At 36.2% G+C, this 24,212-nt stretch overlaps 1 protein-coding gene across 2 annotated transcripts in view; it reads left to right on the top strand.

The window, feature by feature from the left end:
• The window catches only part of LOC373223 (myosin I gamma), a 56,670-nt gene that overhangs the window by 12,323 nt on the left and 20,135 nt on the right, over positions 1–24,212 (top strand). For both annotated transcript variants that reach the window (XM_030990557.1, XM_030990556.1), the window contains exons 2-5: positions 1,992–2,200; positions 7,617–7,710; positions 9,129–9,294; positions 23,344–23,493. In XM_030990557.1, coding sequence (XP_030846417.1) covers positions 1,992–2,200; positions 7,617–7,710; positions 9,129–9,294; positions 23,344–23,493 — 619 coding nt within the window. The remainder of the gene's footprint in view (positions 1–1,991; positions 2,201–7,616; positions 7,711–9,128; positions 9,295–23,343; positions 23,494–24,212) is intronic.

The raw sequence follows: 24,212 nt of genomic DNA, 5'->3' as shown, positions 1-24,212 counted from the left end.
TCTCTTCTGTAAAACCAGAAACGTTCCAAATGCAAGAAATGATCACAAATTTGGGAGTAATTGAGATTCTTGAAAGGTTCACTTAGCAAAATTGCTGAATCAAATTTGACAGAACACTGAAATTTTGCAATTCACAAAAATATCTTGATAATCAATCATTTACAAGTCGCAAGAGTTACATGCTCATTTCGCTTTGATTCCTGATTTTACAATATACCGGTATATTAGGCCAGACATTGTAACAGAATTTAGTCTCAAGATAGCTATGAATACAGACATACAAAAGCTTTTCGTCTTGCACTCATTGGAGTAAATCGTAAGGTTGAACAAAAAGCCAAAATCAGACAATATATGCAGAACAAATGAGTAGTTTTAAGTATTTCTTCTCAGTAAACTACAGTGTAAAACTATTTTTAGTGATCGTGTATCGGTATTGGTATGAGTGCAGTACACATGTACATATATGGGCATTACTAAAATAGACTAGTTTTGAAAGAGCTTGCTAAGTTTTTTGAGTGTACCTTCATGCTTAACTACTTTTACTCAGATATGAAACTTTGAAAAAGGGTAATAAAAAATGTTGGCTTGATTTTAATTTCTTCTGATAAAAATCATATATGGAACATCCTCTTTAAATATTTGTTAACATGTAGGGTTACACAAAGGTACTCAATACATGAATGTATGGTTCTCCAGCTAATATTAGGACAGTATTGCTTTAAGTGTGGAGTTGCCAATTCAGCTCATGTACATGTTGTATATCTATAGGAGGTACTTGTACAATCTACATCTGTATAATTCATTTTGTAGGAAGAAAATATACTGTAGCCTACTTGATATTTTAGCCTACCATGCAGTACTTGATATTTTAGCCAACTATGTTAGAAAACAGATACACAATGTCCGGTCATTCACTTCTTAATTAACAAACATCTCTATAGACACAACCATCCATATATAAAATCATTTTAATCGTACTTATAAAATCACCATGGTAACAAACCCAATTCAGAATTCATTAATTACTCTTTAATGAGCTAGCCGGGGCTGTTGTACCATCCAGTCTTTCTGATCGATACCAAGCAAAAAATAGTTGGAAGGTAGCGAGGGAACAAAATTGTACATCATTGGTAGGTGGTACTGGTAGTGATCAGTGCAATGGTGCCTGTCCTGTCAATTTTATTTGGCAGGGAAACACAAATTATTAGCTGGGCAAAATCCAATATGGAAACAAATTTCATTAGACTACTATCCCGTGTGTTTTTATCGGTGTGATGCATTTAATCAAATTATGTGATGGATGAGTGCATTGTTTTTGGTATATGGATGGTTGTCGATCATTCAATATCGTTCTCCTTTGTCCCAATGAGCTTTGTCCATGTAGCATTCTCACAGTTGGTTGAAGAATAGTATCAACGAGAGATAATGGAATTGGCATTGGATAATTGACTTAATTGTGTTCTGGAATGAGACAAAATGACAAATAGAGAGAGAGATAATAAATAGGGAGCATACACTGTATGAGTCTCTATCATATATGCCCAGTACACATAAGACGATCTTCCTGCTATCCAATTTTCAAAGAAATTGCATTTATATTACCAGGGTAGATATATGGAAATGCAAACAAACGTTATCTTCTCTTTCTCAATTTAGGTTCTGAACCAGAATTTACCAGAAATAGGGTTAGGTTTAGGGTTGCAATTGAGTTTTATGTGTAGTTTAGGGTTAGGGTTAGGGATACGTTTAGGGTTACGTACATGTAGGTTTAGGTTCAGGGTTAGGGATAGGGATAGGTTTTGTGTTGTGTCCAAGGTAAATGTTAGGAATTTGGTCAGTGAAGGAAATTGTCAAAGGATCATGACATCATGTACTACATACAACCCATTAAATGAAATGAGCCAACCATGGAGAAAAAAGCATCACTATCTAGACATGCTTTTAATCATCACTTTCATTTTCCCTTTTCACCCTCTCCCACCTGACTTCAGATTCCAAAAGGGGCGCATCTACACCTACATCGGGGAAGTAGTGGTATCCATCAACCCATACAGAATGGTCAACATTTATGGAGATGAACAGGTCAACGACTACAGAGGGCGTGAGATCTACGAACGCCCCCCTCATATATTCGCCATCGCGGATGCGGCATACAAAGAGATGAAGAGGAGAGCAAGAGACACGTGTATCGTAATATCAGGTTGGTGCTTGTCGCAATACTAATCGTGACACAATATTTTTTTGACAGCATTTCTGGTGAACTTACAGTATTAGGAAATAATTTCTGTAATATTTACATTTAAAAATCTAAAAATAAACCCAAACAGTTTCATATAGGAGATTATGTAAAGCTTTAAAAAAAGAATGAACAAAGTCTTGACATCAATTTCAAACTCAAAAGAAAAAGAGGAATAATAATTTGAGTTTTATTTCATTTCAACAATTGAATAGCAAGTTTGGTAATAAAAATCAGAGATTTAAATTGAGATGAATTTAAATAATTGTTAAAAGATTTAAATCAAGATCGATTTGTTCTCGCTACTTTTATGTACAGTATTGATCCATGTACATTTAGGAAGAAATACATTTTACATCATGAAAGATGGCATAATATTTAACAAGTCTACCATAACATACAACATCAAACATTCAAAAGCAGTATACTGGTTATCAGACTTTGACCAGAAGCACACCCTTTCCAATCCAAATCTTGAACTTTGATGATTTACCCATTACTGAATATTGACAGTATGATAACATGCAGGCATGCATCAGGTTAGATATTAAAAACTGTTGTCATCATTAATGTGATAAAGAATTTTATGATGCATTGGAAAATATCATATGCATAGTTCATGTAAACATTGAACAATCACAGTTCAAGCACAATTTCTCAGAAACTTAATGGTGTACTAGCTCCCATCTTATCTGGCAAATTGTACGAACTGTACAAACTGTACAAACAAATTACCTGTATGGATGAAATATGATTTTGGTTTGAAGAATTAAAGCCATAAAGAAAGTGTTAACAATCGTATACGTGTAGGGTCCATATGAATAAGGAAGTATTATAAAATGTGTCTCTTGACTCTCCTTCAAACATTAATGAGAAACATCTTATCAAGAAAAATAAGATTCTGGTTCAGAAGTGACAATTCTGATGGAAAGTATATTTTCGTTGTAATGACAAAGTGAAAGTCTATATGGTCAGTTAAAGTTACAAAATTGTTGCAATCTTATAATGTGGTAGTTTCAATCTTATAATGTGGTAGTTTCAATCTTGTAATGTGATAGTTTTTCAGCTTCTGACCTTCTGTGTTTTTTTCTTAAACTGAATACAAGCTGAAGACTTACAGTGTATTCTTTATACACATTGTGCATGTAGAATTAGAATCATATAAGGGTACTAAACTTCTTTTCTTTTAATGTTTCATCCAGTTCCATATTTACATTGAACTATTTGAAATAGAATGCAAGCTGAAGACAGATAGGGTTACAGTTATTAATACAGTAAATGGTCTAATTTCCATGCTTTGTCAGTTTTACCAATTTGCATCGTTTTAAATTTGTAGTTATTGAATGAGATATAACCTAAACATAGATTTACAATTAATGAACAGATAGCTTCTAATACTGGTAGCCTATAGTACAGTGTATTAGTAAAAGAGACACACCGTACTTACGATCTAGTAGATCCTGTTTTATTGAGCACTATTTTCTTTAAGGGCCCTTAGAATTTTTTTTACAGTTCAGAGGCTTTTCTTAAAGGGAGATACATGTACATGTAGTAGTCTGTTTCCATAGGTACAGTAGGTCCGCTGACACCAGACTTGGTGGAAATACAATTATTTGGTAATTGGGTGTACTGTACATGTAAGTCTTGTACACAGGAAACCTGTGGTCCCATCAAGAAATACCTCAGTGGAATAAACACTATAAGACCTGTTGGTCGTAGAACTGAAGGCTCATCCTGGTAATAGACAACAATATTTGGTAAACACCAGAATGGTGTCATTAAATTTTCCAAAATAGCCCACTACTTAAAAATGGTTCTGTCTTCACTTTGTCAGAATTACAATGCGATGATTATTTCTCAATGATAACCTGTTGACTACTACTTTACTAGATTCTCTTACATGTTCATGTATCGCCAATTGGCTTTATAATACATGTATTTTATGGTTCCCTACGGCAATGAGTTAATGATTGCTACCTTAATTATCTGAATATTGTGGACCTTGCACAATCATGAACAACGTCTTGATATTACCGGTATCCAAAATTAAGCTGCTCTTGCAAGTTAATGATTTATGAAAATTGTTATCCAAATCCGATATCCATAAATAGTACCAAGCATAAACTGGTATGAATCATTCTTTGGGATTTATTGTTGTTGTTTTTCCCTTTTTTGTGTTTTTGTTGTTGTTTTGTATCAAAGCTTTGTTTTGCGGGTTCATATTCATCAACGGTGTACCGTATAAACTCACATTTTTAGCTACGGCCACCAGTAGTATTATTAATCAGGAATGTGTGCATCGCTGTACCTGTTTGCTATGTAGGCTGGTGTCAGTATTGATCATATTAGTCAGAATCAAGGACAAATAGTCTTTATTAGAGCCTGTTCAGACTGGGAAATCTATACGATACTTGTCCGTAAAGAAACGTTGTATGAAGAATCATTGTATAGCAAAAGGAGCATGCAGACGAGAAAACATCATTGATAAAGAAACAAATTTTGAAGATGTCAATCGATGCTAGCCAGTCATTAATGCGCGCTTACGATTTAAGCCCCTCCCAGTTATGCATTTTGGTGCAAAGTGACATTCAGACTTAAGCAGGATACTGATTCTTAAAGTTTTTTTTCAAAACGCTTTGCTATACAATTTTTCGTTATAATATGACATTCAGATTAGAAAAATTATATACTTATTGTATAGCTATATAATGAAAACTAGTAGTCTGAATGTATGGTAAGTCAGAATCGAGGACAAATTAATAGTCTTTATTGGGCCTAATCAAGGACAAATTTGTATTGAAATTCAGTCTGTGGGTGCAGACTCTCTTTGATGCAAGTCTGAAACTGTCGCGATATGAAACTTACGTTAAGTGAACATAAGGGTGTTCTTTTTCATGGCAAGAGAATTGTTTGTGTTTAAATGTGAATATTTAAAGGTAATACAAAGTTTTGGTATGGGGATTTTCATGGTCGCAGCTCCCATGGAATGGCCTTTAATAGCAGCTACCATATTTGAAATATTTGAAAATTACCGGGAGCACCAGTAATTTTTTATTATTCAATTTATCAAAAGCAGAAATGATATAGGGCCTAAATTTTCTAGTGCCTAAATTTTCTAGTGCTTATATATACATCCACAGGGGCATCCAAATATATCAAATTTAAGAAAATTACTATCAATCCAATTTTCAAAATTTCTGAAAACTTTGCATTACCTTAAATTCCTGTGAAAGTTTCTGGCTTTACAGAACTTTACCAAAATTGTATAAAGCTTTGAGCCTAGCCTAGCCTAGCCTAACATTGTACCTACTAATGGTCTGACTGTGTCAGGAGAAGCTAAACTACAGGGTTATGTATTGGGTGTAGTCTACAGTCCTACAGGTGGTCAGACCCTGCGTTTCCTGCTACAACTGACAAGGGTTTGTGGTTGCAAACTATATGAAGCAGTATAATACTGGAAGTCAAATTATAGCATAACACAAGGTTGATTAGATCAACCAGAAAGGGTCCATTATCCGGCTGATGTGCAGGGATATAGATGGCCATGACCGGGCAGCATTTGAATTTGATTAAAAACAATCTACTGTAGCACTCCTAATTGTTGCTTATTTACTGTTGCTGATTTGCAAGTTGGATGATTGCAGCATCATGTATTTTAGTAGTAATCTTTAATACACCATTCTACACTATATAATACCATGCTTTACGAGGTCTAATATGTATTATTGGGCCTTCTACTAAATGCATGTCATACCACAAATGGACACAATCAAATGTAATTATATTTCAGTGAATCAGCACAATGATATTCTCTGGATTAAATGCTATCATATTGTCATGGGATGTTGAATGCTACAGGTAGATTTACAATTTTGAAAAATGAAACATCTTTCATTCTTTATTTCTCCAAATTTCTTATACTAGTAGTACATGTAAGTCTAAGTCAAGTCAACAGAACCATTGCACTATGACTTGCAGATAATACATGCACATGTAGCATACCACACATAAAATGATTATTACAGGTAAATATATTGATGTAAATTAGGACAGCTGGTAAGAATAAGTTTTGATATAGTTCAGACTTTCGCAAAGTATTCTATTTGTCTAGATTGTATTATTTGATCAATCCAGATATGAAACTGAAATTAATTAGTAAAATGTTTTCGAGTTATAAATGCTCTAGGTGAGTTGAATGACTTAGGTCACTGTAAACAGTTGGTAGAGCAGTGGTCTCGTAATCCGGTGACCCGGGTTCGAAACCAAGGCGATGCGCTAGTGCCCTTTGGTAAGGCATTAATCGTCATTACCAGGTCCCTCGGAGAGGACCTAAAGCCGTCGGCCGTTTGGTTGCTTACATTTATGCTTTCTTAGCAGTCAGGTAAAATAAAATAACCAACTACACTAATTGAATTCTTAACTTCATCCCTGGACCAAACGTTACACCTTCCGGTTCACTTAAACCAACATTTAAACTGTATTGCAAGCAAAATCTTCTATCTTTACCAAAAGAAAGCTGGGAGAAAATATTACAGGGGCAAATGTTGGATCATTGGTCAAATGGCAGTCTTTGGGGTGTGATTTTAGTCTGGTGTGTCATGAAACTATCAAATACAATTATCCAAAATTGATACAAAATGCTTCCGTTGTGCACAGTGCAATAGTGAGTTGGTTTATAAGTCAAAGACATTAATCCTTCATAATCGAGTCCCAATTAAGACACAAGCGCTGATTGAAAATGTATGCAAATGAATTTGACCAGGAAGGGTCAAGGCTATAGGAAATGAGACAGGAATGGAAGAGGATGGTGCTGTGATGTTAGAGAGATTCAGAAATGGAGGACTGCATGCAGAGAGGGTGGTGAAGGAAAGAGAGGGTGAAGGAACAAGGAGAAAGACAGTGATAGAGGAGTGGAGAGGAGATAGGGGGAGGGGGAGGGGGTCAATGAGGACACACAGAAAAGAAAAGGTTGTAACAAACTGCAAATCATCCAGAAAACAAAGGCATAAAGGTGTTCACAATACTCACATTGCTTATAACTTCAATGTACATAAAATATGAAATTAGAGATTAAAAAATTTGTGTTACATGGGTAAAAGCTTTCGCTGAAGATGTCCATCAAGTGCACATATAAAAGGATACATCAACTATTTGTTTCTAGATACTTTCCACTGAATGTTTTCAAATTTCTTGTAAAGTGTGATCTGTAATTCATTGTATATTATTTGATGTAAAAAGAATGCAATCTACATTGAAGTAGATGTCTAGAAAATATGTTGATATTTGTTTGCTACATGTACAGTGTACCTTTAAAAAAATTGTGTTTATTTGTTTATTCATGTATTTATTTATTCATCTATTTATTTATCTCTTTACATAGGTGAGAGTGGATCAGGCAAGACAGAAGCCTCTAAGATCATCATGAGATACATCGCTGCAGTCACCAATGCTAGTCAACAGCAAGAAGTAGAGAGGTAGGTCAATGTGCACCATCTCCTTTCAAACTTTTTACCTTACTAGGTCAATGCAGTGGGGGCCCATGAATGCTCCCCATTGCTATGACTAGTCCACTGTCTGGACTGTTTTCAATCAGCTAGATAATAACACACCCTCAAGATTAAAATGGAAACAGTCCTTTCATCCTTACCCCCGCTTTTTTTTGGCGGTGTGTATTTTTTTTGGATCGCACGATTAATTACTGAAGACACCGCGCTCTGTGTTGGATGCATGTAATTACGGGAGGAAGACAAAGATGATTGAAGAATAAGAAATAAATAAAAACAGACAGAATCTGGACTAAGCTACAACGTGTACGTACACTATGTTAGAATACAATAGCACATGAACATGTACATTTATTCGCTTCCCAGATTTTCTAACTTTATGCCTATATAAATGGTTGGTGCACTTTGTTTCTGAGTAACACCTCATAAAAGTATTATCGTTAGAGATTGAATTTACAGCTACCATTAGATGTACCTTGAATCATCAAAATATGTCATAATAACCACAGGAGCACTATGATATATGTGTCAAAACTGTCATTATCATTTATTAATGCAACCAAATCCCAAGGCTATGTACATGTACTTTAATGTAGGGTCATTCCAATTGGAAATTAATAAAAATTGAAACTGAAACTGTCTTCAGTGGAAACTCTCAAATCTCAATGGCATCTGAAGGCTTTTTTTGTTTATGGTTTAGGTTGTTGTTGTTTCAGTCACGTGTGGGTCCTTTATTCTCTTCCTTGATTTTACTACCATGGAACTGTCATGTATATGTGCTATGGTTGGCAAATGTCAGGGATGATTTCCAGCGCCAATGGAGATAATTTCATGCAGAAGTTTGCATAACATTGTAATATTTTCATTACATGGAATAAATCATCAGGGATTATGTGAATATATCATAATAATGTTCCTTTTTTTTAATTATGAAAATCATTATTATAATCATTATTATTATTAGTAGTAGTAGAAGTAGTAGTAGTAGTAGTAGTAGTAGTAGTAGTAGTAGTAGTAGTAGTAGTAGAAGAAGTAGAAGTAGTAGTAGTAGTAGTAGCAGTAGTAGTAGTAGTAGTAGTAGTAGTAGTAGTAGGAGGAGGAGGAGGAGTAGTAGTAGTAGTAGTAGTAGTAGTAGAAGTAGTAGTAGTAGTAGTAGGAGTAGTAGTAGTAGTAGTAGGAGTAGTAGTAGTAGGAGTAGTAGTAGTAGTAGTAGTAGTAGTAGTAGTAGTAGTAGTAGTAGTAGTAGTAGTAGTAGTAGAGCATTATTATTATCATCGTCGTCGTCGTCATCATCATCATTATCCTTACTGTTATTATCACCAATAATCTTTGTTGTTGTTGTTGTTTTGTTTACTATTGATGTTGCTGGTATCAATTTTGTGTAATAGAGTGAAGAATATCTTGATCCAGTCCAACGCACTCCTCGAAGCCTTTGGGAATGCCAAGACCAACAGAAATGATAACTCGAGTCGCTTTGGCAAGTACATGGATATCAACTTTGACTTCAAAGGAGATCCCATTGGAGGACACATCAACAACTATCTTCTAGAAAAGGTAAAGTACAGTCAAACCCACTTTAGTGACCACCTGTCTATAAAGACCATGTTTTCATTTCCCTTGAAAAAGTTTTCTCCTGAAAACGTGTACTAAAGGAACCTGTACGTAACACCTACCTATAAATACCACTTTTCTTTTCTCCCTTGAGCGGTCTTTATATACAGGTGCAGGTTTATCTGTAATAAATGTGATAATTATTTTTCTTTGGGGATTCCCTCATTTTGATTATCAATACTGTTACTTATACTAAGTAGTTACACCCACCATCGCCCATAAAATATGAAGAATGTTCTCATACCTCTTTTCATGAAATGCCTGTGGCAATATCATTTATTCTTAATAGATAATTAAGAGTTTATATCTTCTCAGATTTATATGTTTGTATCTTTTCAAAACTTTATTGATCTGTAAAGATTGATTAATATAGTTCTAAATAGAAATAGACTTTATGATCGTGAATGAATCCTATTGTCTCAATTAGTTTCACGAATAGAGGAAATTAAAAGATAAAATATGGGCAGACAGCAGTATATTATCAGCCAGTTCTGTGAGTGACATACACAAGACACTTTCAGTTTCACATCCTTTATTCAATATAATTTCTTGCCCTTTAAAAAAAAAATCATATTTCAAACTAAGAAACCACTAATAGGTAAATGAATCCATATAGGTAGGCCTGTTTTCATCAGCTCAAGTTTGCTAAGTAACCTGCTATTTTCAGACTTGATATTATCCCGAAGCTCAAAATTGCGTCTTCTCAAGACCGATATGCTCATCAAAAAACTAGCTTGGACTGGCGCAAATTAGCCCACTATTTCCCAAATAGCGGGATATTATGGAATCGAGTCAAAGATTTCTTGGTATATTTTATCAACCTAATATCCCACTAATTGCAACTTCGGGCTGATGAAGACGCACATTAGCTGGATAATATGCGATCGGGATAGTTAAAATAGCGGGGTATTTGGCAAACTCGAGCTGATGAGGACAAGCCATATGTTTCACTTCCTTTAAACCACACCCAAACACCTATAAACTACTCCTTGTTAATAATCAAACAAAAAGACATATTGTGTGATTTACTATCCAAGACACTCACATCTTAGGAATTTAGACCTTTGAACTTGAAAGTGTAGTTAATAATTCACCAATAAACGACACCACGTGGATAGGCTCTGTTACCAAGGTGATTGGATCCTGGCATATTATCATTAATCCATTGAATCCCTCAGTCAGAAAGTGATACATATCATAAGTGACATATGGGGATAATTGGGATTTAAGTACTTAATGCCAATAGCAGCTATCAGTCTCATATAGTGAGTGTCGAATGACAACTGATTTAGGAGACGATTTAGACCTTGTGTGAGGTAGACAGCTAGGTTCACACTGCAGTCTGTAAACTCACAGTTTAGGTCATGGTTTGAAACTTTTAAATCATAGTTTTAAACTTTTAAAAGATGGTATTAACATTTACGGTCCTGGTTTTAAACTTTAGGTTATGGTTTTAAACTTTTAGGTCATGGTTTTAAACTTTTTAATCATGGTTTTAAACTTTTTAAATCATGGTTTTAAACTTTTCGGTCATGGTTTTAAACTTTTTAAACTTTTTAAATCATGGTTTTAAACTTTTCGGTCATTGTTTTAAACTTTACGGTCATGGTTTTAAACTTTTTTGTCATGGTTTTCAACTTTTAAATCATGGTTTTAAACCTTTTTGGTCATAGTTTGAAATTTGAATTATGGTTTTAAACTTTGAAATCATCGTTTTAAACTGTTGGTCATGGTTTCAAACTTTTAGGTCATGTTGTAGTCAAGGGCTATGCAGTCGCACTAGTGGTTTTTAAACTTTAACTTTAATCATAGTTATAAACTACGAGCGGAGTTACATCGCTATGCACTGTGCAGATACAATTAACATCAAGTTTGCCCAGCTACGTAGTTACAATGATTGCTTGCATGACTGGTAGTTACAAAACTTCAGGAGTTGTTGTTTGATCGAGTCCCTTCTAGTGAACCCTCGTTGTTAGTAGGTACTTGTGACTTCGACATTTCAAACTTACTGTTTAAAACTCTGATGGTCCCATGTAAACATAGCTATTGTGTGATTAAAGCTAGTATGGCATGAACCGTGTGTTAAGTGATATGAGTTAATACCCTTTGTTAATGTTATTGCGAATGTCCTTGAAATTTGTTGCATGCATTAATTACTTGCAAATTTAATTTTGATAGTAGACCATCCATCGAAAGTCCATTCACTTGCAAATGAAGTACACAGTTTTGATAAGGCTCGACAGTCTATTATTAGCCTGAGTGAGCATCATCAGTAATTAACAGATCCTACTCGCGCAAGGCGGGGTTAAAGCTGTCCATAGCTGTCCATAACAGTGTCATCATTTCAAGAAAAATGTTACCCTTCAAAAAGAATGTAGTCTGTGAGAGCCAAAAGGGAGTTAATGTCACTTCCACAATCATCATTTTCATCATCATCATCATCATCATCATCATCATCATCATCATCATCATCATCATCATCATCATCACCACCACCACCACCACCACCATCATCATCATCATCATTAAGTATCATCATTATCATCATCACCACTACCACCACCATCATCATCATCATCATCATCATCATCATCATCATCTTCATCATCATCATCATCATCATCATCATCATCATTATCATCATCATTATCAATATCATCACCACCACCACCATCATCATCATCATCATCACCACTGCCCTCATCATTACTATCTTCATCCTTCTCCTCCTCCTCCTCCTCCTTCTTGGCTCCTCTTCTTCCTCCTGCTCCTGGTCATCATCACCATAAAATTGCCTTAATCATCAATCCCCCAATTTTAATTGTCTCATCATCATATCCTCATCTATTACTTCCGTTTCCTTTCTCTTAATGACAATAAGAATGATCAAATTCATTTGCGAATCATTCAGCAAGTGCAAAGTGAACAGTAGCCGTCATGTATTGAGATCTAATTTCCGGTATTCAGCTCATCAACATTGCCTTTTCTCGTCACACCTTTGATTACTTTAGCAAATGCAAGCGTGCAGTTACCATGGTAATAAAGCTGCATAAGATGTTGTAGTCAGATCCAATATGTAGGCATAAATTTTAATGTAGGGAAAAGTGTTAGAATACAATGGATGAATCCAGTAGCTTTTGTTTTAGGGTGTGCATTGATTACAGTTTTAAACAAATTAATTGGATGAAATGGAGGGAAAAAAGAGAAGAAAAAAGGCTGTAATGAGATACATGTACATGTATTATTGATAAATAGTTTGTTTTTTTAAACAAAAGTTAAGAAATGTATATTCTCTTCGTCTCTTTTTCTTTCTCATCTTATGCATGTATGTATCTGTGTATACCCCTATCTCTCTCTTTCCCTCTTTCCTCTTCCCTCTCTCTCCACCCCCCCCCCCCCCCTCTCTCCCTCTCTCTCTTTCTCTCTCTCCCTCCTCTCTCTCTATCTCTGATTTAGTCAGTCCCAATTCTCATATCCCCTCATTGGTTTTAAGTCCTGTTTCATTGAACATGCAATGAAATCTGACAAAGTAATGATATCACATGAGATTTGAAATAATAGTAACCATTTATATATATTTTTTTGTAGTTATTTGACATTAAAATAAATCCATTAATACTCTTAAATATATCACTAATGCCCATTAATATTCAGTAATTAAAGAAAAATATAACTATATAACAATTTTGAAATATTAAAACATTGACAATATATCCGCACTGAAGTACATTGCTTGTAAACTGAGGACATTATTAATTAAAGAAAATGCTCATCTAATCCAGACCACAGCTAATAGTGTAGAGTGTCAGACGCTATCTGTCTGAGAATGTCAATTAGTTAATAAGTTAATTAGCCTGGGATGGCAGCCAAACTATTAAGTGGAAAAGTGCAGTAGAAATTAGGAAGTAGTACTTGACTGATACAAATGTACATATGGTTTGTATCTAGCTAAAAAATGTTGTTTTGTTTCGTTTTGGTTTTGTTTTATTTTGTTTTGATTTCCCTTGTCTTTCTTTCTTTTTCTTTTTCTTTCAACAACCTCTTCTCTTCATGTAGCGCCATGTCTCTTAAATGTATAGAGCTGCTATTGACTCGTATTAATCACAAGTCCTCTAGTTAATGGCAAATCCTATTTCTTTATTACAGAATAGTGATTGATTTCAAGTTGTGCTCAGTTTAAATCAGTTGCAACTGTTAATAAGAAGGGCTGTAATATCTTGCCCTTTTTCCAATAAAATGTAGAAATCAATGAGAATCGCCTTTGTTTGTTCTGGGGGAGGGGCTATTCCTGTGCTTTTATTTTTAGCAAACAAATCAATTAGCCACGACTGATCAGCTGGGGGTATGTGATTCACCCAACGTCATATGATAAGATTCTGGTGGAAATTAGATTAATTAATTTTCATGTGACATCTGGAAGCCATAGGTACATTTACACTGCAACCAAAAATCATCAATTTTGATGACATTAGGCCTGTCATCACTAGCTCGAGATTACCAAATCTTTTGCTATTTGAACTATCCTGATGGTAAACTATCCAGCTAATTTGCGTCTTCATCAGCCCAGAGTTGCAATTAGCGGGATATTTGGTCGGGATTGTCATCCCAAGATATCTTGAGATAGTTTGCAAAATTAATATCCCACTATTTGGCAAAATACCCAGCTATTTGTCCGGTACGTCTTCACCAGACCGAAACTTGCACTATGCGCAAACACCGAGCAAAATATCTTGAGCTAATTCTCAAGGTCGAGTTTCAAGTTACGAGGTTGAATCTCGAGCTGATGAAGACGCAATTTGTAACTTTGGGATTATTTCCCAAATCAGATATAGTGGGCTATTTGGCAATCTGGAGATGATGAAGACGCGCCTACTCTGTCTGCTTAATTGTCGGTAGTTACTACTGGCAATCACAACAAAAAACCTCTGGAGTCTGGTCTTTTTAAACACTGCTGAAATTTCACTCGCTTTTTCAGTGTGAATGCCCGCTCTTGAAACATCAGTGAATGTTTCTGTTTTTTCATCACATGACCCCTCTTGCCCCCTCGCAATCGCATGCAGAGCAGCGACAAGTCGCGCATGCCCACTACTCCCCCCAAAAAATTGAAATGAGCAAACACTGACCTTTTTTATGGGTTTTTTTCAGTTGATAAATTAATTTCACTATTTAATTTAACTAACTAATTTCACTAATTAATTTTACCAACTAATTTCACTAATTAATTTTACTAACTAATTTCACTAATTTTTTTCTTTCATTTCTCTACATATATTACATTTATCTTAACATCAGGGTGAACTGTATATGATTATCAGTGCTATGTTGTCATAAGAGGAAGCCTGTGTCTTTTTAAAAATAGGCAATTTTTGTAATGTAATCAAATTAAATACATAAATCTGTGTTGAGTACCTTATTACAAATTGTTTCATTCACCTGTTACGAATAATTGTATTTCAATAGTCAGAATTCGAATTGCATACATTACGTATTGCTAGGTAAGGCAAGCCATAATATTTGTCCTGGTTAGCAACAACTTCATGGAAGACCACAAAATCGGTGATATGTGCCACCCTGTATAAATATCAGAAATAAATAAATGAATAAATAAACTTATGTACATGTTCTATGCAATTTGCTTTCTTACTATTAAACAACATTTATTTGCAACAGGTGAATGCAATAATTTGTGATGAGGTACTTAACAAAGACGTGCGCATTAAATTTGATTAATTACGGAAATGGCTTATCCTTGCCTCATATGTGAAGGTCCCTTGTTATCATTCCAAACATTGAACATTGTTCCCACGAGCAAGATGTCATTGCTAATGTATATCTAATTCCAATTCGTGTCTCAACCACTTTTATTAATAGGTGATCCATTACACTAAACCATAATAGCTCTTAATGGCATATTGCCATAGGACTGTGAGCAAATGAGGCATGTAAAGACCGAAACGTCTCTCTGTGGATGAGCTATCAGTAGTACGGTTTGATGCTTCATTAGGTCTAGACATAAGGAGATGTGTTCACACTGAAGCTCTGTTCAGACCTGGTGCTATTAACCATATAACGCAGTGGTAACCTTTTTGTGTGTAAATGAATGGTTTCAAGCAGTTAGCAGTGTGTACTTATTCAAATTATGCAAGGAAACCTGTTTACCTTTTAGATTTCACTGTCGGACATTATTGAGTGACTGACCTGCATCTTTTTTTCTTTGGTAATAACATTCATAAAATGAGCTGTAACAGGTATATGAGCATTTGTCTCCATCAATAACCCACTACTTATGCACAATGTATGTTGTCATGGTTACATGTACGTGTGCTGAGCACTTGCTTGCGGTAGTGCTATTGCAATTGTCAGAGGTTTTTCAGAAAAAATTCTTCTTCAAAATAGAGCAGGTGTTTTGATTTTGGTTGATAATTAAAGACACTACCAAACATTATTGTTCTCATAATTTCAATCTACCTTCAGCAAATTGACCTCATCGTTTACATCAATAAGAACAGGAACAGGTCGAGCAAGGGTGTGCGCTACAGAGCGGGGTCTTCCGGTTTCTACCTCTCAAGCATATGCTTCCCCAGAAGAAAAAAAAATCAAGAATTGTCAATGTTTTATCATAACGTCATCACAATTATAATTAATAAACGACACATATTTGTAAAGCTTAGATCCCTCTCTTTCGTTTGATGCAACTCCTATGATGCATATTTCACGCATGAGAGATTAAAACCAATTTGAAGAAAGGGTACTTAAAAGTTATTTGGCGAACGGTATCTGAATTTCAAAGAGAAAATCAATTTCTAGAAAGTTCATTTTCTGCCCTTTCATCTGACACCTCAATCTGGAAAAATGAGCCAGGAATAACAAAGTTTTGTTTGTTTAGTGTGTTGAAAGTAATGCTTGCATTTCCATAATTTTAGACCCCGTTCTCACTCACTTTGAAAGTGGTCTTAGTTAGACCGCTCCAGAGGAACGGGTCTTGAGGAACGGTTTGCGAGCGTACACACTCCGAGCAGTTTTTAATGGCTCAAACCGCTCCTCGAGTCAAAGTGGTCTTGTTGCTATGGCAGCTCAGGTCAGCAGATCAAATTTTTTCGCGCGCGGAATACAAACCGTATGTACCGTACTACATGTTTTGCACCGAAGGTCACTAGCTCACTTCCGTTCAAAGTACGCTTTCCGTTCACATTGCACGTTAGAGCGCTCCAAACCGCTCTTAATAAGACCTGCTCCTTAAGACCACCTCGGAAGGTGGTCTTCTGGAGCGGTCCAGAAGTCCACTTCCTGGACCACTTTGACCGTTCTCACTCACCTAAGAACTGCTCCTGAGGAACGGGTCTTAGTTAGAGCGCTCCAGAGCGCTCCAACGAAGTGAGTGAGAATGGGGTCTCATTAAACAAATTTTTCTGAAACGAATAATCAGGGCATAAGCCTGTGCTCTTTGGTTACCATTTATGCACATGTGAATTATTTAATACGGAAGCGTACATATATAACAAGAAGAGGACGCAGAAGCTATACATTGTACAGGTATAGGGGAATCGTACGTTGATTGAAGGTTTACACTGTGGTCTGTACACATGTATCTTTTCAGGAAATTAGCTGTCTAAAGATGAATTGCTGGTATTTATTGTGGCATTAAGATCATATGAGGAGATTATAATGTCAGGTTTTGATGTGTCCCAATGGAAATGTCATATGGTGAGAACCTCTTCCTACAGTACAGTGTTCATTGATACTAGTTACATAGAACATTAATTAGTGTGTGCAGTTGAAACTGATGCAGTAAAATCAGTTATTCCATTCTTATTATTTAACTTCCTCTTCCCTTCTCACCCTGTCTCATCCCCCCATCATCTCCCCCCCCCCCCTCCTCCTCCTCTCTCTCTCTCTCTCTCTCTCTCTCTCTCCATCTCTCCCTCTCCCTCTCCTCTCAGTCTTTCTCCTTGTTCATGCATTGTCTCACTATATTTCTTTTCCATTTTCGAATTGGCAAACCTGGTAGGCACAGGCCCACATCCCCTCCCCCCCCCCCCCCCCCCCCCCCCCCCCCGCACAAACACACTCACTGAAAATCCCCCCTTACTATGTCCCCTTGTCATTTAATAGTTATAGACCCCAAACAGGACCTCAAAATGCTTTTTTCATATCTGCTACCCGGTACTCTGAAAGTGTTGTAGAGATAGAAATTCATTTTGCATTTTCAGCAAGTTAGAAGGAACCTCACCTCATCAAAATAGACATATGCACCCATGTATTTTTAGTGCGGATTCCAACTCTTTCCTCCCACATTCTGATAGTAAGATCCCCAATCAGGAAATTAGACTGGCATTGAACTCTTCGGGAGGGGGAGGAGGGTGCTTTTCAAATCTTCTTTAGAAATGTGTTCTAAAGATTGAAATTCATGGCCTACATGTACCTCGAGATCTGTGGGCGCTACACAACCTTTTTCAGGAGGTCGTCAAGTGGCAAACTCACCTCTTGCTATCACCTACTCAGTGCATGCCCCATGTATTTTAAGCTCCGATACCCACTCTTTCCTTCCACATTCCGAGAGTAAGAGCCCCCAAAGAGGAAATTGAACTGACATTGGTCTCCTCTCATTCATCTAGCTTCAGTCTGCTTTCCTGTTAAACTTGAACGATGTCCTGTTGTGTAGCCACTCTTTGCAGAGTTGCCACCCAAATAATCTCCCTGTGGAATTAACACTGTATTTTATAATGGGATAGATTATAGATACCGGTATACCAATAACTTCAAGATACCCGTTTCCAGTACAAGATCAATCTAAACTGTTGTTAAATGGGTCGTCATGGAGCTAATCAAAACCGGAAATGGGTCATTTTGCAGAGCCATTATTTTTCAAGAAGTTTATTAGTACATGGCGAATGGGAAGGAAGGTTGCAAAATATGTCACAGAGTTGCCAATTTGTGTTTGATTGATCTCACCTTCAAAAATTCATAACTTTCATATTATTATTCGGTTTTTGCTCCAACTTTCACTGACCTGTTTTTCTTGTTTTTCTGCTTTTATTAAATTCCACTTAATATCAAGGTGGACTTCCCCCTTTGATAGTTGCTTGCTACCCCTGGTAGTACTTTACTCTAACCATTTACCAAGTATTCACTGCTGATTAATTTTCTTTAAAGGCTAGAAAATGTTGTCTAATTAATGCTATGGTCACATTACCCAAAAGTAGCCTGCTCGGCGGCCGAGCGGTGAGGTTTTAACCAATTCTGCCCGGCCACCAAGCGGCGGCCGCCCAGACACCGCTCGTGTTTAAGGCATCGCTCGTTCGCCGCTGAAGTTTAGCGCGGAGTTAAAATTTGGGCGGCACCTGCTCACTTTTCACTCGCTGCCCAAAATACGCTCGGTGCCTAGCTGGGCGGTCGCTGTCCGGGCACCGACCTAATCGCTGGGCGATGCCTACATTCCAGCAGCAACCGAGCAGGCTACTGATCGGTCGGTCGCTGCTCTGATTTGTGACCATAGCTTAAGTTAATGTCCTGTACAACATATACGAAACTGGTGCCAAGGCCGTATTATTTTGTGCAAAAGTGCACATGTTGCAAACGAGCAGCCATGCAGAGAGGCAAGGAAAGCAACTAAAGTGTTAAAGGCCCCTACCCCCTTTTGCACTCAATGAATTTGAGACTACATTTATCAAAATTCCTCTATAGGACAAATCTGTTCCCCTACCCCTAACAAAGTTCTATGAATATCTGCATTTATTTTGTTAAGCCAATAAAATGTAGATTTATTTACAGAGAAAAGGCCCCAACCCCCTACTTACATTCTCAGGTAAAATGAGGGTTAAGGCTGTGTTCATGTGAACGTTCGGTCCAGTCTACAATCTAAATTTGTTCACATATACAATGTATGTGCAGATGAGCCCCCCCCCCCCCCTACTTCTTTTGATATTTGGTACAAACAAGTTTCTTTTTTGCTTGTCAACACCATGTAGACATGACGTAACCCCCCCCCCCTCACCCCACCCCCTCTTTATCAGAGGGTCCTTGATAGGCTAGGCAACAGGGGGAAATGGACCAACAGCAAAATACAGTGGAACTGCATGCCCTTGCAAGAAAAGAGGATTCAAGTGTGTATTTTGAAGAAAGAAATGTTCTGAACACTCCTTGCATGAGTTCATCTAAATCAGGTTTACATACATGTAGATACATTAATGTCTGTATCCCCTCCCAATCGCTTCCTTCTATCCAAGTCCAACTCTTACAGCATGTCATACCCTAGGAAGTGGGGAGTGCCATGGGAAATCTACTAAAGGGATAGAAGGACAAGCTTCTACAAAAAATGGATCCGCTTCATGATAAACCCTCAATTTAGAAATCATTTCTTTAAAGGTAAAGACCAGTTCTGGTCATGCGATTGCATTGTGAAAGAAACATTGTGGAATCGATCAGAAAAGGTTGAACATCTAGCATATAAGTATTGGTGTGTACTGCAAGGTTCTGGAATCATCGAAATGATAACAAATTTGGCCCAGTCTTGGTAAAGTTACAAGCACTGAACACAGAAAGATGGATATGGGACTACGCGACTCGTGCACGATATCTATCCGGTCCGGAGAGATATAATAATTTACCAAATATATCAAGTAGTAGGCGGTTTCCCTGCAAAATTTGTATCAACACGTATTAGTCAAAATATATTCTTTCACATGATTGGTAATAAGAGCTTCCATTTCATTTTTTGAGAGGGGGGCGTTTTCAAAACTGGTCTTTACCTTTAAAGTGTTTTCCACAGATTTACACATTGCACCCGTGTATAGGTTTGAGATGGAATTCTGTCTATTCATAATATCCCCAGTCAACGTTATTTCAGTAGATGGATAGAAAACTGCTAGCTCGAATCAGCTCATTTCAACATACATTAATTTTCATTTTTCCTATTTCAAATCAAAGAATTGATATGAGATTGGATTTCCCACCAAGAATTGAACCGATCATAGTTTCTCTACAAAAATGATGTAAAATTTTGCAAGTTTAATATTCTGTCCATCCTGATCGTGTGAAGAAAACTTGAAAGCAAACTGATTATTTATATTAACATAAACATTTACACCAATCTATCTCACTTTCAACTGTACATTTTGCTGGGTCATATTTTATTTGACATTCATTGTTCTGATGATATTTTGTGACTCCAGACAAAACCATAAAAGGTAGAGACTTTGCTTCCTTTTTGAAGGAAGTTTGACACCATTACAGTGTGATGGTAAGCGCTTTATGAGTACTGTTTTTATTATTATTATATTATGGTTATAATGTTTTTCAATAGGAAAGGGAAGTGATGAGGTAATATTAAATTCCCACTTGAATCACATAGTCTAGTCATCTGATACACTGTTTGTTTGAAGCTACAATGGCAAGGAAACCTCACCACAAAGAATAAAATGAGATGTATTCCTGCTCTTTGATGTACAATGTACAATGTATATAACAAAGATATTCTTGGCAAGATGTGATGCCTTTCAGCATGACATGGGTGCAGCCATTTTCTTGGAAATATGACGTACCAGTTGAAGTTGTACATGTACATGGGTGTCGATACTTACGTAATACCTATTCATCAGGGGGGATGAATGAATAGATCATCCCCCCCTGATGAATAGGTATCAGTTACGGATCGACACCCATGTACATGTATCATGTACAGGTACCAAGCTTTAATTGGGAAGACTTTTTAAAACAATAACAAAAACCTTACTTTTCAATGAGGAAAAATAATAGCTGAGACAATAGAAATTATATTTGGTAACTATACTTCATTTAAAATACTATAATATATCAGCTGTCAAATCTATTTAATTTATGAGATCTTTCACCCCAGAAGAGCACAAACCTTTGTATGCATCATCCCCCCCCCCCATCCTTCCTCCTCTTTCTCTCTCTCTCTCTCTCTCTCTCTCTTTCTATCTCTGTCTCTGTCTTTGTCTCTCTCTCTCTCTCTTATTCTTAAAGGTAATACAAAGTTTTGGGAAATATTGAAAATTGGCTGGATAGTGATTCTTCACAATTTTGATATATTTGGATGCCCCTGTGGATGTATTATAAGCACTAGAAAATTTAGCCCCTAAAACGCTTCTGCTTTCGAGGAATATGGAATATAAATTTTTACCGGTGCTCCCGGTAAATTTTGATGGATTACAAATAGCACCTACGGCCATACAATAGTAGCTGCGACCATGGCAATTTCAGAATATGTAGTTGTGATACATAATTTCCAAAAGGGAATAATCAATTGGTCTATTTTAGTCAAGAAACATTGTTTTATAGCTTAATTATTTTCTTGACCTTAAGAGGGAGCTATACAACATAAAGAGTTTATTATTTACAATTTCATAACTTTATACTCGATTTCAACCGCGACAATGATCACTGAATATTGTAGGATCGCATATGCTTTTAATATGTTAATTTAAACCAAATTCATGACCCCATACCAAAACTTTGTATTACCTTTTAAGCCTTCAAAACAGTTAGGAATCCGAAGAGCAGGATGCATATTATACTTGACACTACCAGTAGATTTTATATCACTCACAGATCCGAGAAAAAAGCTTAAGTTTCTTGTTTTCATAGTAATACAGCACAAATGTTGATAGAATTTTTATGTTTTAAACATAAAAATTCTATCAACATTTGTGCTACCTTTTAACCAAGGTTCTTGCCCTTTATTAGATAATATATTCTATATTTTCAGACAGTGTATGATACATTTTTATTTCATTTTATTAGGAATGCCTATTTATACAAGTTTAGGCTTTGTATTTAAACACACAAACATGTATTGTCTTAGCTACGTAGAATAGCATGTAGCTTTTAAGGCTGTGCACAACCGTGTAATGGAATACCCGAGTACACTCCCAGGCCGCAGCGAATATTCAGATGCCATGTTTATTTTTTTTTTTTTTTTTTTTTTGGGGGGGGGGGGGCGGCCGAATATTCGAGTACGAAAAATCGTAGTTGTCAACAGTGCGGGTACTCGGCATTCGACTACTCGTCGGAACCCTAGTAGCTTTAGTGTATACCTGTCTTCAATAATTATTCATATATATATATATATATACATTTTTCATTTGATAAGATACTGTATTTTAAAGGTACCAGACATGATTAGCAATTTATGCTATTTTCTGGTCCCTTTTATCCATTCAAGATCTTTGTCAAACATGCATTTATTATTGTTATTATTGGTATATTGATGTATTTGAACATTTGGATAATAAAAACCTCATTCAATCAATCAATCAATCAAAAAATAAATCAACCAATCAGAGTGAATATCCCATCAATAGTTCAGTGACATGTTCTCTGTTCAGAGCCAGAAGGGTGTTAACTCTGTGTTAAACATATGAGTTAACGCCCTTCTGGCTCCAAACAAACTATACCCATGTAGATTATTAGCCTAGTGATCTGACATTTGCTTTGAAATGAAAAATTGATCCAGGGTTATTTAATAAGAGGATTAGAGCCTGGGTTGTGATTTCATTTTTAGGTCAACTTTACAATTAGGGTTAGGGTATTAGATTGTCAAGTCCTGGTATATTGAGGGTCTTAAGCTTGACTGCAGAGTAGTTATTGCTTAGGGTGTGTTGCACTATTAATGTAGTCTAGCTACCACGCATAATGAAAACAAAATTAGGCAAGGTAGAAGTGTAGGAAACACCCTCTCCCAAAGAAAAGATAACTACTTAGATAAAAAAAGAAACAAAATAGAAGAACAAAATATATATCAACTGCAGAGCCAGAAGGTCAAAAATTTTACACAGACTTGACACACTTCTGGCTGTCAAAAGATGATATAATAAATTCTATCTGGATTGCCCTCCACATTCAATTAATCACACTTTCAGTTATCACTGTTAAAAGGAGGTTTAGATTGTTAATATTTGTTTGTCTAGTATTTCAAAGATTAATTGCATTTGTAATGTTGTTTTTTCCTTTTTCTTTTGTTATTTGTTCCAGTCAAGAGTTATACACCAGCAGAAAGGAGAGAGGAATTTCCATTCTTTCTATCAGCTCTTAGTAGGATGCACAGAACAGATTCTCAAGGAATTCAAGTTAAAGAGAGATCCCAAAGCCTTCTTCTATATCAACCAAGGAAATGGCGCTACAGTAAGTCAAAACTGCAGAATATCCCACCACACTAGTGACTTTAAATGGTTTATCTAGCCCCAACGCTAACCCTTATACTGTCCTGAATATTGACCGTAGTCCTAACCCTAACTCTAATGGTTTATTGACTGTAATCCTGACCCTAATCCTAACTCTTACCCTGAATCTGAATGAATAGGAACAAAACTTGATAAAGTTGTTCTTGGAATAATATTTAATGTTTCAAAGTTAGAAAACAGACCTTATTTCTGTTTTCCTAACAATGCCTTTGATTGTACAGGGAAATAGAAACCTAAGGGTAATTGATCATGCATTGATATCAAGTTAACATCAATCATATCTGTCCAAATTTCCTACTAACAAAATTTACTTACCTTCATATTCTGTATCATCAATCAATCTCAGGGACGATTTTGAGAGTTCGAGACAGAGAAGAAAAAACAGCGAAATTTTTTAAAAAAAATCTCTCGTCTAAACAATATTATAGAGTTCCTTTAAACAAGATGGGGTAACAAATATTTCTCAAATTTCTCCTATTACCCCCCCCCCCCCCTCAAGGGGCGTTGCCCCCGAATCCCCATTTAATCTTTCTCTTTTGGGGGGAATTTATCTCATCCCTGCAATCTTCACATCATTTGTGTTTAGCATCAATTAATATTATAAGATATTGAAATGGCGTTGTTAATTGTTATTATTATGTAATAACGGTACAAGTATCA

Source organism: Strongylocentrotus purpuratus, unplaced genomic scaffold (assembly GCF_000002235.5).
Source record: "Strongylocentrotus purpuratus isolate Spur 01 unplaced genomic scaffold, Spur_5.0 spur5_scaffold_19, whole genome shotgun sequence".
NCBI lineage: Eukaryota > Metazoa > Echinodermata > Echinoidea > Camarodonta > Strongylocentrotidae > Strongylocentrotus > Strongylocentrotus purpuratus.
The sequence above is the reverse complement of the archived record's forward strand: the minus strand, read 5'-3'. Positions and strand labels throughout refer to the sequence as shown.